The sequence below is a fragment of the Halictus rubicundus genome, chromosome 1, assembly GCF_050948215.1.
Source record: "Halictus rubicundus isolate RS-2024b chromosome 1, iyHalRubi1_principal, whole genome shotgun sequence".
Lineage (NCBI taxonomy): Eukaryota > Metazoa > Arthropoda > Insecta > Hymenoptera > Halictidae > Halictus > Halictus rubicundus.
The window spans coordinates 85,038-102,692 of record NC_135149.1 but is presented as its reverse complement, the minus strand read 5'-3'; the positions used below and the strand labels follow the sequence as shown (position 1 = coordinate 102,692).

Sequence of the window (17,655 nt, the reverse complement as noted above, 5' to 3'; positions counted from 1 at the left end):
AAGGTTTTGTTGTCTACTTGTTTGTGTAGAAGCTGGTACTTTTGACCTAGTATATTATGAATTGCCTCTGCATCCCACCGAAAATAATGAACTTCCTGATCCGTATCATAAATGTCCACAGAACAAGTCTTTCATTCAAGTAACTATAAACGGGAATTACTTCCTCATGTACCTTACAATAAAGAGGAATGGCTTAGGCTTATTTGTACCTGATACCTCACTTTCAAAATAGTGGTAGTATGTAGCCCTTTTCTGGGAAGCGGAGAAGGAAAGAGAGAGGGGAATGCATGTACAGATAGGGTACATGAGAATGTGGGTAAATGGAAGAATGAAGAGATGGAATGAGATAGAGGAAGTGTGGTATGGAGAACAGGGAAACGGGAAGAGGGAGAAGGGAGAGGAGGGGGAAAGAGGGGGAAAGCAAGGTACAAAATAACCTTCTGGAATGTGGCAGGATTAAGGAATAAGGACACGGAATTCTGGAAAGGGTTAGAGGGGTGGGACATAATAGTATTAATGGAAACGTGGATCGAGGAAAGGGGGTGGAGCGGGGTAAGGAGAAGGCTACCAAAGGGGTACATATGGGAAACGCAGTGGGCAAGAAGAGTAGAAAAAAGGGGAAGGGCAATGGGGGGCATGATAATAGGAGTAAGGAAAGAGATCGAGAGGGAAAGGGAGGAGGGAGGAGATGAAGAAGGTATGATGACGGTAAGGGTGAAGATAGGCGAGAAATGGTGGAGGGTGGTAGGGGTTTACGTAAACGGAGATCTGGAAAGAAAGTTGGAAAAAATGGGGCAATGGACAGAAGAAAGAGGGATCCGGGAAAGAGTAATTATAGGGGGGGACTTCAATGCTAGGACGGGAAGAGAAGGGGGGGAAGTGGGAGAGGAGGAAGAGGGGAAAGAGGGGAAGGGAGTAGAAAGTCGAAGGATGAGAAAATAAACGTAGAAGGGAGGAGGCTGATTAGATATCTAGGAGAGAGAGGATGGGGGATATTAAACGGTAGCACTAAAGGAGACGAGGCGGGAGAGTGGACATATGTAGGGGGGAAGGGGAACTCAGTAATAGATTATATTATAGGGAATGAGCAAACAAGGGAAGAGGTGGAAAGGATGGAAATAGGGGAACAGATTGATTCGGATCACATGCCAGTGACGGTTTGGATAGAAGGAGTGAATAGAGGGGATCTTAAAAAGGAGGAAAAAGGGAAAGGAAGGGGGAATAAGGGGGGTCGCTGGTCAGAGGAAGAAATAAAGGGCTTCAAAGAAAGATTTGGGGCCTTTAGGGGAGGAGAGGAAGGAGTGGAGGAAGAGTGGAAAAGATTGAAGAAAAGAGTAGGAGAGGCGTTGGAGACGATGGGGAAGAAAGAGAGAAAAAAGAGGGGCGGATTGTGGGACGAGGAGTGTAGGGAAGGGAAAAGGAAAGTGAGAGAGGAACTAAGGGGATGGAGGAAGAAGGGAGGGGAGGGTAAGAAATTTAAGGAAGAGAAGAGAAGATATAAGGAGTTATGCGAAGAGAAGAAGAAGGTAGAGAGAGAGAGATGGGAAAGGATGGTGGAAGGACTAAAAAATGAGAGTCAGATATGGAAAGTGGTGAATATGGAAAGGAAGGGGGGAGCGAGGATAGACGAAAGGATAAAGATGAAACAGTGGGACGAATATTTTAAAAAAGTATTAGGAGGAGTAGATAGGTGGGAAGGAAAGGAAGGGGTGGGTAGAAGTGAGAGGGATGGGGAGAGGAAGCTAGATAAGTCGGAGGTTAGTAGGGTGATTAGGGGTTTGAAGGAAGGGAAAGCTGCCGGGGGGGACGGTATACCGAATGAAGCATGGAAATATGGAGGGAATGAGATGGAAGAATGGTTATGGAGAGTCTGTGACAAGGTATGGAGGGGGGAGGGATGGCCGGAAGACTGGAAGGAAGGGATAGTGGTGCCAATAGCCAAAAAGGGAGACAATAGTAAGGTGGAGAACTATAGAGGTATAACGCTCACACAGACAGCGTATAAAATATATGCTGCGGTATTGGCGGAGAGGATGAGAGAGGAGATAGAGAGAAAAGGGTTACTACCAGACAGTCAGGCAGGTTTTAGGAAGGGGATGGGGTGTATAGACAATGTCTATGTGTTAAATTATTTGATAAATAGACAGGTTAGAAGGAAAACAAAAAAGTTGATCATTATGTTCATAGATTTAAAAGCGGCCTTCGACTCGGTAGACAGAGAAGTGCTAATGAGGGCAATGAGGAGGAGGGCGGTAAGGGAGGGGCTAGTGGAGAGGTGCGAGGAGCTGATGAAGGAGACGAAAAGTAAAGTCAGAGTGGGGGAGGAAGAAAGTAATTGCTTCTGGACGGTAAGGGGAGTGAGGCAAGGGTGTCCACTAAGCCCACTACTATTTACATTATTAATGGCAGATGTAGATGAAGAGTTGGAGAGGGGCGGATGGGGGGGGGTAAAAGTAGGAGGGAAGAAAATTTATACGCTAGCATACGCTGATGACATAGCGATGCTGGCGGAGGATGAGGAGGGGATGAGAGGGATGATGGGGAAGATGGAGAGGTACCTGGATGAGAAAAAGCTGCAGTTAAATGCGGAGAAATCTAAAATAATGAGATGTAGGAAGGGCGGGGGGAGATGGAAAAAGATGAAGTGGAGGTGGAAGGACAGGGAAATTGAGGAAGTAAGGGAGTACAAGTACCTGGGATACGTGATAGCAAGGAATGGTGGACAGGAAGCGCAAGTGGAGGAAAGAGTGAGGAAAGGAGCAGCAATAATGGGGAAGGTGTGGGGGATAGGAAAAAGGAGGTTCGGCAAAGATTGGGGCAGGAGAGTATGGCTTTTTGACAAATTGGTATGGTCGGTAATAAGTTATGGGGTGGAAATCTGGGGATGGAAAGAGAGGGAAGGCATGGAAAGGCTACAGGAGAGATATTTAAGGTGGGTCCTGGGAGTGGAAAGGACAACGCCGGGATACATGGTGAGGGAGGAAATGCAAAGGGAATTATTGAGGGGAAAGGCAGGACTGAGGGCATGGGGATACGAGAAAAAATTAGCGGAAGGGAAAGGGGGAAAGCTGGCACGATTATGTTGGGAAGAAATAAGAAGAAGGGATAGGGTGGGAGGGGTAAGAGATGGGTGGGAAAAGGAGAGGTGGGAGTTCTTTAAGGAGAGGGGATGGTCGGGAGAGATAATAAATGAAATGATTGAGGAAGGAAGGGAGAAAATGAGCGAGGAAATAATTAAAAAGGAAAAGGAAAGACAAACAAAGGAAAGAAGGGGTAAGATAGAGGAGTCAAAGTCAAACAAGTGGTATGGGATGGTGAAAGGGGAGGGACTGCCGGGGTACCTTAAGAAAGGATGGGGGGAAAGTAGATGGAAAAGAGTGGCGAGATTTAGGTTAGGATGCGAGATGAGAGGAGAGTGGTACTGGATGAATGAGGAGCGGAAAGCGTGTAGAGTGTGCGGATGGGAGAATGAGACGTGGGAGCATGTGTGGGAAGTATGCATGAGGCTGGATGAGGAAAAAGGATGGCAGGAGAGAATGTGGGAGGTGTTGGAAGATGAGGGAGGAGGTGAGGAATGGATGAGAAGAGTGGAAGAGTGGAGAGAGGGGAGAAAGGAAAAGAGAGGAGTGGGAGATGAGCGAACGGAAGGGGAGGTCCAAAGGGTAGGGGGGTAAATATAAGATTAGCAAATAAGGTCTTTTGTATATACAATTTTCTCTCTCTGTCTCTCTACATAGCATTATATAGGTCATAAGCATAGATAAGTAATGTATAAGCTAGGTTAAGATATAAATATAAGGCTATTGTAAATAAACTCTCTTTTCTAGCTATATAGTATATAAGTTTAGGTTATGCTAAGTATAAGTATAAGTTAGGTTAAGTTAGATTAAGATAGATAAGGTATAAGTTAGGATAAGCGAAGATGGAAGGGCGGCGATAGAAGGAGATGGTGTAAAGGAAAAAGAATTGTAACCCTTAGGGGAGGCAAAATAAAAGTATATATGTAGCCCTTTTCTCTCAATTTGACAAAAACCAATACTTTGCTGCGTGTTATTTATTCAGAGTTCTTCTTATTTCCTCCCTAATTTCTGAAGACGAAATTAGCTTAGAAACTAGATTAATGAATTTTAATATTAACAAAGTTAAACAGGACCGCAATGATGAACATATACAATTAGAGAATCGAGGAAATAATAGATACTGCAAAACTATTTTTGTATGTATTTTAGTTAAAAATGTTACCTCAATATTTTTAAAACATTAAAAAAATATTGTTAAAATCACATAAATAAACCATATAAGAAATTGAAAAAATAAAGATGACGTATGGAAAAAAAACTTTCCCACCGACGGGATTCGAACACCAGCGTATCCGCTCCGTAGCCCGACGCCCTAATCGCTGTGCCAACCGGCGATGTTGTAAACGTTCCGAACATTCTGGTATATATCGCACAAAATACAATCCATTTTTTCTCTTAAAACATTTCTTAGGTCAAACACTTACTTGTTTCGATGTAGTAATGTTTAAAATGACTTAATATATATCTGCGATAAAACCAACAAGTGTAACTTCCCTCCTAATAGCAGAAACGGCGAAAAAATTCGGTTTTTCTTGTCTGGACAAAAAGTGCCCACAAGAAAAAATCTAAAAAAAATTGAGGACACTGCCTGTTATGGTACTTTATCGGGGCACTAAACAGCAAAATAGCATGTTTTCATATTTTTGAGAAATGTACATTTTTCCGATTTTTTTGAGGTTTTTCATTTTTTACGACCACAGTTTGCAAGAAAAAAATCTGAAAAAATTCTCAAAAATCTGTCCTAGGCAAGCGATCCAAAATATGCCACATTTCTTCAGAATTTTAGGAAGCATCAGAGTGTGGAAAATGCGTGGAAAAGCACGAAATCTAAACCCTGTAACTACCCTCACAGGCAAGATAGGGGGTTGAAATTTGGCTCAGAGGGGTTTTTCTGGGTCAGCTTTCGAATGGTTCATTAATCATTGAAAAACCTCTAAGGGCAGTTTTGACCATCTTAATCGGCTAGGCCCTTTCTAAAGGCATGTCTTCTAAAAATATGGGCAATGTTTCTTCCAAAAAACGTAAAGTATCTTGTTGTGTTTAATGTGCCGGGAATAAAAAAGGAATCAATTAATTTATTCTTCAAAATTCCGCACCAAACGTTGATAGTCCAGGGTCGTTCTTTATTTGCTTGTCGTAACCATTGTGGATTCACATTACTCCAGTAAGGCATATTTCTTAAATTAACTTGACCATGATTTGTGAAGGAAGCCTCGCCAATAAATAATATGTTAATAAACAATCGGCTATCGTCATTTCTAATTTTTCCACAAACCCCACTCACAAAAATTTAGGCGATTTTCAAAAATTTAATTCAAATAAAATTATTGCACATTTTGAAGTTATCATTGCTTTATCATAAATTTTATAGTTCAAGGTCAGTTAAAGGTCATAGTGTACTACATCATTGAACTCGTCTTAACATCAGCTATAACACTGTGAAGTTAAAAATATATGGTAGTGTTTAAAAATCATCAATGACCCTGAAAAGACCTTGAAAACGACTACAATCGGAACATTTTTTATATCACCATATTTGCCCCCTTTAACATAAGTACCATGTGTGGCAATGATGAATTCATCTTTTTTCTTTAGAATAATTAATGTAATATTGTATAAATCTTTCCATTTTTAAAATATAAAGAATACATGCTACATTAGAGCAATTAGAATAATTGTTTTATTAAGCATAGTAATGATTTAAGACTTAGAAGAACGTATATACAAAAACCACGCGCACTGTGCACATTTCTGGCGCATGCTTCCGTTCGGTGACGGCACTTCGGCGGACTGGACTGCCGAAGCGAAAGGGTTAATATCTTAATGACAAATATTATTTGATTTTGGCTTAACTTTACCTTAGAAAAACAGAAACTTTTACTTTTTTTTTAATGTAATCCTGTAGACTTTAGCGAGAAAATGCCGAATCCCAAGTTTCAATCCTTGGAGATCACTAGTTCAAAAGTTATACGTTTGCAGAGATTTGCCATTTTCAACGCTTTTGACAGGCAAGGGCGCCGCCATGTTGGTATGTAGTGACCGTCGCCCATCGCTTAACCCGCGGGGCCGATAGATGGCAGTATGAGCACGCTCGTGTGGGGCCGACGACCTAAAGCGCATGTGCCGCGCAGTTAACGCAACTGAGCTTGCGTTTACCGCACGATCGCGGCGACGAGCGTGTCGCCGTCGAGTTCCCTCTCTTCGCTACCAGAACTTTGAAGCGAGCAGACGTATCGTGTCTTTTCCGAATTATACTCTGCTGCGTAGCATCGTGTCATCGTGCCGGCTTGTTGTACATTCGTCGCGTCTCGAGTTCGAGCGTCGCGAGTTGCACCGCTCTCCTTCTGTTAAAGTTTAAATAAATATTGTTGTTCGATCGTTAGCCAACGTGTTTATTGCACGTGAGGAGTTGACCTCACGCGCATAACCTAATTTGTCTTTACTGCGACCACGTGGCGCGTCCATCTTGGACGCAGTTGTACTCAGATATTTTGTACGAGCGTTCTCTCCGAAGGACGTGTGGCCTCTAGCCACTGATGACCCCGAACTCTCGTTTCTTACGAGTTCTCCGTTCCTCGTCTACCACTTCCGTGGTGGACGGACAGGAATACCAATATAATCCCCACAATCGGTGTAGGAATTAATTGGTTAGTGAGACAACCAACTAAAAAGCAGCCTGCTCTGCTATACCCAGGATAAGGAGATGAAAGGTAGCCGGAGAGCACGTCTACGTAACCTAAACTAGTACGTTTAATCAAATTGCCAGGCCGATACAGTACACACGTGTTAACAGTACCAGAGTCGAAAACGCTAGAAAATTGAAACGCAGGCTTTCGTCGCTATTCCACCCTATCGGGTGTTGCCAACCGTAGACAACTTTCCATAGCGCAAGCGTTGCCAACAAAGGCAACTCCTCACATCGTGATTGTCGATCTTTTCACCAATAGGATAAGCAGAAATTAGGGGGGATTTGAGCACCTGGAAATCCGATTATAGTTCAGATATAACATTGTGTTCGTGTTAGGTTTTTGGTGGGTCTGGGGGACGGGGTCCCTCAGCGATTAAGAATTTCAAGTTATATTTACAACTTACTGTATCACACGACGATACAATCGACTTCGCGTTCGAGATCAGTGGTGCCAACCTTGTTGCTCGAGTCGCCCTAGGCGCATGCCTAGTGGATTTTGGCGTGCGACGCTAAGATCCCCACATACCGTGTAGGGGCTCTGTTCCCCCACTCCCATAGATCTAGAGTGGGGATCGGCGAAAGCCGTCGGCGACGCCGAGCTCCCGCTCTGACTCTCTCTTGCTGTTGACTCCCGAGTTGGACGGTTGTGCCGGCCAAGTCGTCTACCGTTATATATTCTATCCTCCGCGTGTCCCGGCAGTCAGTGTCCACGACGTAAAATCGTGGTGGCGCGTGGGCCGTCGTCAGGAGAGTTCCCGTTCGCATTCTGGGGGACTTTCGCCCACAACCGCATGTTTGTGGTGCCATTTAGCGGCTCTGATCGTTAAGCGACGCACGGCAGTCACTACATACCAACGTAGCCGCACCCTTACCTGTAAAAAACGCTGAAAATCGTACATCTTTAATCACGTATAACTTTTGAGCTCCTAGGATTGAAACTTGGATTTCGGCATTTTCTCGCCAAAATCTATAGGATTAAATGAAAATAGTTAAAAATTTCTTGTTTCCTAAGGTAAAGGTTAACCTTTGTTTTCATTTAAATTAATCATTTAATAATATTGGATAGTTTACTTAAAATTTAATGAATTGAGAAATTTTATTTAAATAAATCATTTTAAAATTTCGCAGGGAATCCTGGAGTTTGTAGACAGATTCCGCAGCCTTCAATGTTAAGAGATGTTCAGTGGGCAACTCACACTTGTATTATATCCTTCGAAACAATTGGAATATGGCCAGAAGGTGCAGACGGCACTGACATAAATAATTGTTCCCGGAGTGGCGATTCAAAGCTACTGGCAACTGGGGATGATTTTGGCAAAGTCAAATTGTTTTCGTATCCAGCTTGTCAGTCGAAGGTATGAAACACCATTAACAGACTAAATAACTCAAACAGTACTTTAACGGGGTATTCGCTGGTATAAGTAACATATTTTTGGTATAAGAAAACATTTTTCAGACAAAATTTCAAGATACATGTGTATATACATTATTGTACATTGCAAAATCACCGGATTTAGCGGATTCCGATTTTATCATTGGGGATATTTGAAAGAACGTGTGTACGTGAATAAGCCAGATACCTTACCCCAACTAAAGAGTAATATTCGAGAAGAAATTCGAGCAATAGTTCCTGTAATCTTAACACATCTTGCGCGGGTACTTTGCCGCCAAAGTCTTACCGTGTTGCATTCATTCTTGCAACGCAAGTTTTGTATTTTTGCAACGCATGTCTATCCGATTTTATTGTAAAACCACATCGATCACAAAACCCCATCGATAACAATAATCCATCAATAATCCGTGAAAAACGACTTTAGTCGCTTCCCGCTCAAGATGTGAAATCCGCACAAAACGACTTTAGTCGCTTCCCGCGCAAGATGTGTTAAGAGAAGTCATGGAAAACGTCGTAAATACAGCACGACTATGAGAAACTGAGAATGGGCATCACACATGCAACGTTGTTTTTCAGTTTATATTAAACAATTTCCCACTATTTTAGTGTATTTAAAAAAAAATTGAATTGACTCTGAAATAAAGAACCAACTTCTTGGTTCCAATTATAAATCAAGATTATTTTTCAAAAAGTGGAGTGAGTTGGAATTAGGTCGGGGGAGGGGGAGGCCGACCGTTAGGCCGGCCCGACCACGCATGGGTCATTCCGTGCCAAATCGATCACTTTTTGACTTCATCAGCGGTGATTTTGTTCTAAATGAAATATGTTGTAGTCCACATGAAATTACAGGCGTTTAAGTCATAATTTTGCCGGTTTAGAATTTGTTCAAAATTACAGGACTTCGAAGTTTGCAATTTTTGTCTATTGTGGCGAAAATGGGTTTCACTTACGAATTTTTATCTCATGACCTATTTGTCTAATCGAGCTAAATTTTTTGTGTTTTATTCAGAAAGGATTGGGCTGTTTAAAATAATTTTTTCAACCTCGATACTTAACTTTGTAATGTCGAAAAACGTGAACGAATTCTTTTTTTACGTTCTTTTCGATGAAGGGCCAATCTTGTCAAATTTTGAAAAAATATGATCAATTCTCTTGAAGTTTTCCCATCAAAATGAGCACTTCAAAAAGATGGAGATTTGAAAATTGAGGTCACAATGAGTTGCTAAAGAGCGCAGTGTACGCCCGTGTCACGTAGGCGAGTCGTGCGGTCCGCTATTATGGTCGGTTGTCTATACCGCTGGTCTCAAAGTAGTACCAGCAGACCTCGTATACGACTGAATGACCCTATTTATACCTTCAGAACTACATTAGTAACTCCTCGTGGCCAATAACACCTTTTTAATTTTAACTTCATTTATAGTTGTAAACATCTACACCAGGGCTGCTTAACTGGTGGCTCATGAGCCACTCGTGGCTCTTGATGTTCTTCTTTACGCGATGGACGTTGGAGGAGGGGATTGGGCACAACGAAGAAACCAAGCGAGGCGAAGCGCGGCAGAATAAGACAACAAGATTTCTCGGCATTTGTTTAGAATTTTGTTTTCAATTGATTTTGCTGTCATTCCGAGGAGATTGTAGAGGGGAAATGATGGGAGCGTCGTGTAGCTCGCGGGGGAAAAGAAGTTAAGCAGCCCTGGTCTACACTAATTGAATATGTTCTACAAAAAAGGTTTCATTGCTCGACTGAAACCAAAAGCAACCAAAACGAACATCTAGTGTCAGTGGGTTTGTTATGACGCGACAATAATTTTATGAAACTATCAGGTCTAATTACAAATTTTGGAAAAGGTTCTTCACTAGTGGCCTTCTGTCGTTATGTAATAAACAGATTATCCGTTTTTAGTAATGTCCAAATTTTTGGCGTGTTTCCTGGGACCCAACAAGTTTTATGATTTTATTGCTTTCAAACCGATAACCGAACAAATGGATCTCTTCCGCGTCACTTCAGGGTTAAAAAAGTTAATTAAAAAGGTGTCGTTGGCCATGAGTGGTTACTAATGTCGTTCTCGAGGTATAAATACGGTCATTTAGTCGTATACGAAGTATGCTGGTATTAGTTTGAAATCATCAGTATAGACAAGCGACCATAATAACGGAACGCACGGCTCGCTTATTTGAAACAGCGGTACACCGCATCCTTTCCTAGCTCATTGTAACGTAAACTTTCAAGTCTCCATCTTTTCGGAGGGCTCATTTCGATGGGAAAACTTCAAGAAATCTGATCATATTTTTGCAAAATTTGAAAAACCTTGGCCCTTCATCGAAAAAAAACATAAAAAAAGAATTCCTATACGTTTTTCGACATTATAAAGTTAATTATCGAGGTTGATAAAATTATTTTACAGCAGCCCAATCCTTTCAATTACATCAAAATCTCCGATGATGGGCTCAAAAAGTGATGCGTTTGGCATGAAGTGACCCGCATACGAAAATCCGGCAATAGCATGTCGAAATTCAATGCTTATATTTTGAAAATATGCACGTAGGATTCATTGTAGTAGTAGCAGCAGTTTTTTAAAAATATCTCAAAAACTAAGGCCGTGTTACTATTGAAGGGTTGCGACCCCTTGAATATGGTTTCAGTTTGTTAGTTAGGTGCGCGAACAAAATCAGGGTGTAAAATCAGGATTATATACGTCGAGGGCGAACCTGACGCGAAGTCAGGGAGCCTCTAGAAATGGTGTCAAGCGCAGACGAAGCTGATGCGAAATCAGGGACCTGTGGGTTGCGGACGAACCTGATGCCAAAGTTGGGCAGTATCTAAATAAAAAATTATTTAAATAGCTTTCAGATACAGATACTCTGTATCTTTTGTTTTTATTCGAAGTCGGATGAATCGCGAGAAGTTATCTGTATCTTTATTCGTCGAGCGTCTGGTTTGGAGAGTTTTATTCGACCTCCTCTCGGATGATTTTCTGGTTATCTTCGGGATTTATTCGAGAGTCGGATACAACGCCACCATTTATTCGACGGATTTATTTGTAGATACTCGGTGCCGAGTATCCGTCCGATTTTAGTTGACGAATAAATAAAAATTCAGAATTTATTCGAATCCAGATGTCGCGACGAGATTTATCCGTAACTTTTATTCGTTATTCGAAGCTCGATTTGGCCAGACGATTTATTTGACGATTTATTCGTGACGAGTATTTGTCATAGATGAAAATCACATGTATCTTTTATTCGAAATTTTATTCGAGGCTCGGATAACCGACCTTTTTATCCAACGTTAGCAAGTCGTAATACGTAAATACGTACCACGGTATAGTGACTACCATTAATAATCGAACACTTTTTATCGTTTAAACTTTAAACGATTGTTTACACAAATAAATTTTTATTATTTAAACAATTGTTTAAACAAATAAATTCTTATTATTGAAACAAATGTTTACACCAGTACATTTTTATTACTTAAACGCTTGTTTACACAAATAAATTTTGATTATTTAAACAATTTTTTAAACAAATAAATTTTGATTATTGAAACAAATGTTTAAACTAGTAAATTTTTATTACTTAAACGATTGTTTAAACAAACACATTTTTATTACTTGAACAATTTACGTTACTTTTTGCAGTGAGTAAAAGTGTTTATAAGAAAAGGAAATGTCATTGGGTTTCATCATCGGTATTTAGTCGTTAAGACAATTTTATAAAGAACTCTTTAGATTATGTATTATGTACAGATACACGTATAAGACAATTAACTGAAGATTTTTAAGTAATAACTAACTAGAATTTGTTTCTCTGAAAATCAAAGATTTCCGTTATTTATTTTTTGTACATTAGGTTACTATTTACACTATATACACGTTCACCTGAAAATCAAAGAAACGACAATTAAAGTTAATTAATTTATCTTTCTTTTATCTGTACTCCTAACTTCTTTCTAACGGTTTTACTCTGAGTTCTACTGATAGTTCTACTAGCGGTCAGTTTTTCACACGTGCCCTATCTTATATCCCTCTTCTCTCTATCTCTTTCTAACGGTCGATCTTGCAGATTCCCAATTATTCCACATTCGCACTCGCGCGAGACTCGACACATTCGACTAAAGAAAGTACACTTTCTTTACACACGTACATAGGCATTGCATGTAATGCATTTTTCTGTCTACGGTTCTGAATTACTTACTCTGTAGAACATGCTTTGGTACGGCAGCGGACTCTATCGAAATGGAACGGTCAGCTAGTGAAATAAAATTCGTTGATGAACTTCGAAGGAAACGTTTCAATACTGGCACAAACTATTTGCAATCGATTAATAATGTTCCCATGGCAGAATTATGAATTGTAACAAACATTTTATTGTTATTAATAAGTGATGGTGAACAAGGGCGGATCCAGCTTTGGCGCCAGGGGGGGGTCACATAGTCGTGGTCAAGTCAAGAACTTATAATTTAATTTTGATAACAATAGATACAAGTAAAAAGTAGGTATTTTATTAATGTACGTAAGTACTGTACTTAAAAATATTTATTCTTTATTGTACACTTGAAAAACTTAACACATAATAACTTGTACATATACACGTACATATTGCCATCTTCTCTTGAAGACATTCAGAGAAGCACTATCACGCACGGAATGAGGCAGCCTATTTATATTCCATAACCGTGGTGAATGATTTGTCATAACAGCTAGAGGTATGTCGAGGGGTATGACGCAAAACTCCGCAAAAGTGAAGAGGTGGTACGACAAGGGTTTCCAACAAACAAAATAGAAACAGACAAAATACATATATTTAAATAACAAAATCAATTTTTCTTTTACGTCTTCTCCCGAAACGCGTTATTACGTCATTTACGTCAATGGGTACGTTTTTATGAATGTGGAGAAGTGCCAGTCCGGTTAGGCGATCTTCAACCATTGAAGATCTTAGCCACGATTTAATTCTGCGCAACGTAGAGAAAGACCTTTCTGCTGTCGCTACACTGACAGGTAGTGTAGCCATAATACATAAAAATTTTCTTATATTAGGATACATATCGATGTCACAATTTAAAATAAGATCAGAAATCGACTGCGGTATGTCCTGGCTCCGCTGCCACGCCTGCCACTTCACCATCCACAGCCGATATTCATTTACAATGACAGAAAATGGAGTGTTATCTAGTAATAATGTATAGTCGGTAGCTAGTTGTTTCACAGTTTCAATGTCTTCATTACTACATTCGCTTTTTGGCATGAAAACGCTTAGCTGAAACAAATTAAGTACATCAGGAGACAGGCGGTCCTGGAGATCACTTATTATTGAATCTAGAAGAGGGATGTATATAGCTCTGCGGAAATACTCTTCAGCAGATTGAGCAGGTTGGTTATTGGCCCTATGTATTTGTTTTGATACTATTCTGGGGCATTTAATTTCTACATCTAGCTGCTCAGCTACTTCTTTAGCCTCTTCAAAAAGCTGTCGGTAGATTACGTCCACATTTTCTCTTTTATTTTGTAAAACACTTAAAGTATCATTAATAGCGTCCGTAGCTTTTTTTAAATCAATTGAGTTCGATTGCAGTATTCTGCTTAAAGATACAGTAGTACCTGAAAAATAAAAAGTAAGTGACTGTGACTGTAGTGCATAAACTAAGAATTTATAACTTAATATAAACGGTATGTACTCGTAGCATAAAATATTAACAAAACAACAACATAATTTTAAAGTAGGTTTAGTATACTCGTATAAGTTCATTTGCCAAACAATAAGAAATAAAATAATTTAGGGAAGTACCCACCTAATACATCACTTAAACAGATGGAGGATATAATAAAGTCAGAACTGCGCAATGTTTGCAGCAAGCAATGCGCATCATTGGCAGTTTTATTGTCTTGCCAAGCAGAAATCTTCTCCAAAGCGCTACAAATTTTGACTAAGTTGTCTCCTTGAAATTGAAGATGCCCATCATGCCTCTCTACCCAACGTGTCTCACAAATACCTTGCATGGCAGCTCCGAGTTCTATTTTAAAAATTTCATGCCTCTTAGCGGATGCATTGGCAAATGCCACAACTTTTCTCATTGTGCCAGATGTATTGCGACAGGAAACTACTTTGGATGATCTTGCCAATGAGTTATTGAGCACATGGTTGTTGCACGGGCAACGTTTAGCATGAATGGCTATTTTCATCAATTCTTGCACTGCACCTTTTGTATCTGATGCCATAACCGAGCAGCTGTCAGTTCCAATACCCACACACCAAGATAAATCTAAGTTAAATTTGGTACACAGATTTTCAACGATTTTCGCCAAAGCTACACCTGTCAATCGAGGCTCTATGTCACCTGAATTGTTGTCTTCACGTCTAAGAACATCGTAGGTATCACAAAAAGTCACAAAATGTTCCTTAATAACGCCATCATGCAAATATCGGAATGATAGGCTCAGCTGTGAGATATGTGATATATCTGTTGTTTCATCGAACAAAATTGAAAAATATTTAGCTTCCCGCACATTCTGTAAAATGTTTTCCTGGATGATTTCTGCGCAAACATCTATCAACTCATTTTGTACAGTCTTGCTGATGTACGTGGCGTTGGATTTTGAAGATTCTAAATGTTGCTGCAATGCAATATCGCCAGAATCAATACGGAATTTTAAAAGGGCTCTAAAATTCCCTTCATCGGCTACTACGCTGTCATAGTTCAGCAATTTACCATCGTCGCGATGGCCACGTAACGATATATTTTGATGGCCACAAAATATTATAGTTTTTACGATTGGTCGCAAACGTTCTCTATTTTCATTTATTTGTTTCAGTCTTTGACTATTTACTTGGTTCATTATGTTAATTTCCGGTTTATGAAAACTCAATAAAAAGTTCTTCCCTGCTTGGACAGCTAATTCGTGGTATTTGTTTCGCTGGTGTGTTAGCAGAAGACCATTTTCACCTAGCAAATTACCGAAAGCTTTTAATGGTTCTTTTACGAGTCGACATAAAGGTGTTTTTGTCTGTACACCACCTCCAGGAGCTACGACAAACAAAGCACAGTACTTGCAGTAAAGACCCTGGTCTTTATGCGACAAAACAAGCCAGTGAAACTTGTCAAGGTGAGACTTCTGAGCATATTTTTTTGTTTGTTTTCCTTTTTTATTAACAACACAATGCGGAAAAGTATAATTAGGGGGAGGCTGCCAATGCTTTTCAAGCAACATAGCTTTAGTTGAATCATTTATATTTTCCCCTATATAACAAGCAATATCTGAAGCAAACTTTGGTTGAGAAAGTGAAGTCTTTATCTGATCAGAATCAGAAGTCGATGTACATATTGTAGGCTGAATATCGTTAGTAACAGGAGAGCATGTTTTTTCTTCATCTATGGTTAATGTAGGCAATGTAGCTGTAGAAGCAGAAGCATCGGCAATACAATTATTTTCATCTGTAGTTGTTGTAGGTGAATTTTTCGAGTAAGCAATCTCAAGCCTTGGTTTCTTTGGGAAAAATGAATCTATTTTTTTTAATGAATGTTTCAATCCACCACTACCATCTCCTTTTCCCTTAGAATCACCCTGCAAGCAAATCCATGCAAATTTCACACCCCACAACAGACAACAGACTGTTGCAAATACATATTAAATATATATTCGCTATAGTACAGGCTGGTGGCGCAGGCGCATTACCTCACAAACAAAGCAAAACCATGCAAATTTCACACCCCACATCAGACAACAAACTTTTGTAAACATATGAGTTATAAGTACATAAAAACATAATAATATAGGTAGTTTTACAGAAACTGATTACTTACCATTTCTTGAAATTAATGAATTTGCAGCTACAATTTTTAAGAATACTTATAAAGGTGTAGGAATAACTAAAAATTAACCGAACACGTCTTTCGCTTTCAGCCACGCTATAAAGACTGACTGTCGCCCGTTGACCGTCGCGGGTCGCCGGCACAGGGCCACCTTCTTTTGTTTATTACAAACTCCGATCGTCTTTTTATCTCACCGGTCCGCCGGCCGTGGTGCGGTCCTAGGCGACCGGGTTTCATATTTTTTTTTTTTTTTTTTTATGTAATTACATAAAATCTGTATGGTGACAAAATATATAAATAAAATCATTATGTTCAATTAGTGGTCCACCAAAGTCCTGGAACCAGCTCAGGGGGTGGTCATGACCCCCATGACCACCCCCCTGGATCCGCCGTTGATGGTGAAACGCTTACATTGTTGTCTCCAGGCGGCACACGACACGACGCTCCATATGGTAGTGATTCAGTATCAGAGGCAACATTGTAACGAGTAGCGTATTGGCGTTTACCAACTAAATCTAATATTATTTCTTATTAACGTTATCATACTGATATCATTACCTACCGAACAAAACCCTTACCTTTTCCTGAACAAAATAAGACCAAACACGGTACAAATCGGATAATATCATCGGGTTGTGCTGCCTTTTTGTTGCGCCTTCGGCCACGCGGCCGTGTTTGCATGCTGTCCTTTTCTATCTACGTTCGCCGCAGTCGAAGCGGCCACAAATATATACATATACAGGGTGTCCCACGTAACAGTTTTCACGATTTTTTAAGTACTTGCGATAATCTGACAAAAAATATTTTCAACAGAAGTTAATCAGTTTTCGATTGGCTATATATTGCAATAAAAAAGTTCGAAAAACATTTTTTTTTTATAGTATTGTCAAGGTCACCTTCATTTTTTTAAATGGCACTTTGTATTTTTGAGTTAACAGTATTATAGCCCGTGTCAAGACGAATTCAACGACCTAGTATACCATGACCTTGGGATGATCTTGAAGGCGAAGAAATGAAAATTTCAACAAAACATGACAATCTGCTTGAATGGGCGATAATAACTTGTGTTTATAATTAAGACTCGAAATTACATTCAATTCAGAAACCTTGACTAAATGAACGCAAACGATTTCGTAAAAAAGTCACATCAAATGTTTGAATTGAAATCCGTTTTGACATCCGGGCTTCCAAATGATGTTCAACAACGTATTTATTTCCAGCAAGACGGTTGCCCACCTCATAATGCTCGAATCGTTCATAATTACCTTAAAGTTTGGAGAACATTGATTGAGCACTTATGGCCCTATTGCTTGGCCACCACGAACCCCCGATTTGTCGCCACTTGATTTTTTTTATGGGGTCATTTACAGTCAATAGTTTATGCTGTTCCAATACAAACTAAGGAACATTTAAAGCAGCGAATCCATACAGCATGCGAAGAACTTCGCTACGACAGTATCGTAAGGGCAACCAATGCAATGTTACGAGCCAGGGCTGCGAGCAACACGAGAGGCCGGCGAGGGGTTGTTACCCCAGGAATATGGTTTCGATTTGTTAGTTAGGTACGCGGACGCACCCAATGCGAAATCGGGGAGCAGCTAGGATAGTTGACGTTGAGGACGCACCTGATGCGAAATCAGGGAACCTCTGGGAGGTTGGAGTCAAACGCAGACGCACCCGA

At 40.1% G+C, this 17,655-nt stretch overlaps 2 protein-coding genes across 13 annotated transcripts in view; one reads left to right on the top strand and one right to left on the bottom strand.

Annotated features, from left to right (window-relative positions):
• The window catches only part of LOC143364149 (echinoderm microtubule-associated protein-like 2), a 497,449-nt gene that overhangs the window by 439,045 nt on the left and 40,749 nt on the right, over nt 1-17,655 (top strand). For 11 of the 12 annotated variants that reach the window (XM_076804737.1, XM_076804768.1, XM_076804680.1 and 8 more), the window contains one exon: nt 7,897-8,123. In XM_076804737.1, the coding sequence (XP_076660852.1) occupies nt 7,897-8,123 (227 nt within the window). Of the gene's footprint in view, nt 1-7,896; nt 8,124-17,655 lie in introns of those variants that run through there. The other variant, XM_076804970.1, reaches the window with a different exon arrangement.
• LOC143362461 (52 kDa repressor of the inhibitor of the protein kinase-like) lies at nt 12,566-15,879 on the bottom strand. The gene is made up of 3 exons (XM_076802701.1): nt 15,873-15,879; nt 13,956-15,773; nt 12,566-13,764 (listed from the first exon to the last, which is right to left on the bottom strand). The coding sequence occupies exons 1-3, from the start codon at nt 15,877-15,879 to the stop codon at nt 12,968-12,970; spliced, it is 2,622 nt and encodes an 873-aa protein (XP_076658816.1). The 3' UTR covers nt 12,566-12,967.

Coding starts and splice junctions, on each gene's coding strand:
- LOC143362461 (XM_076802701.1), bottom strand. Junction 13,765..13,955: donor CTGTTTAAGTGATGTATTAG/GTGGGTACTTCC, acceptor TTTATTTTTCAG/GTACTACTGTATCTTTAAGC.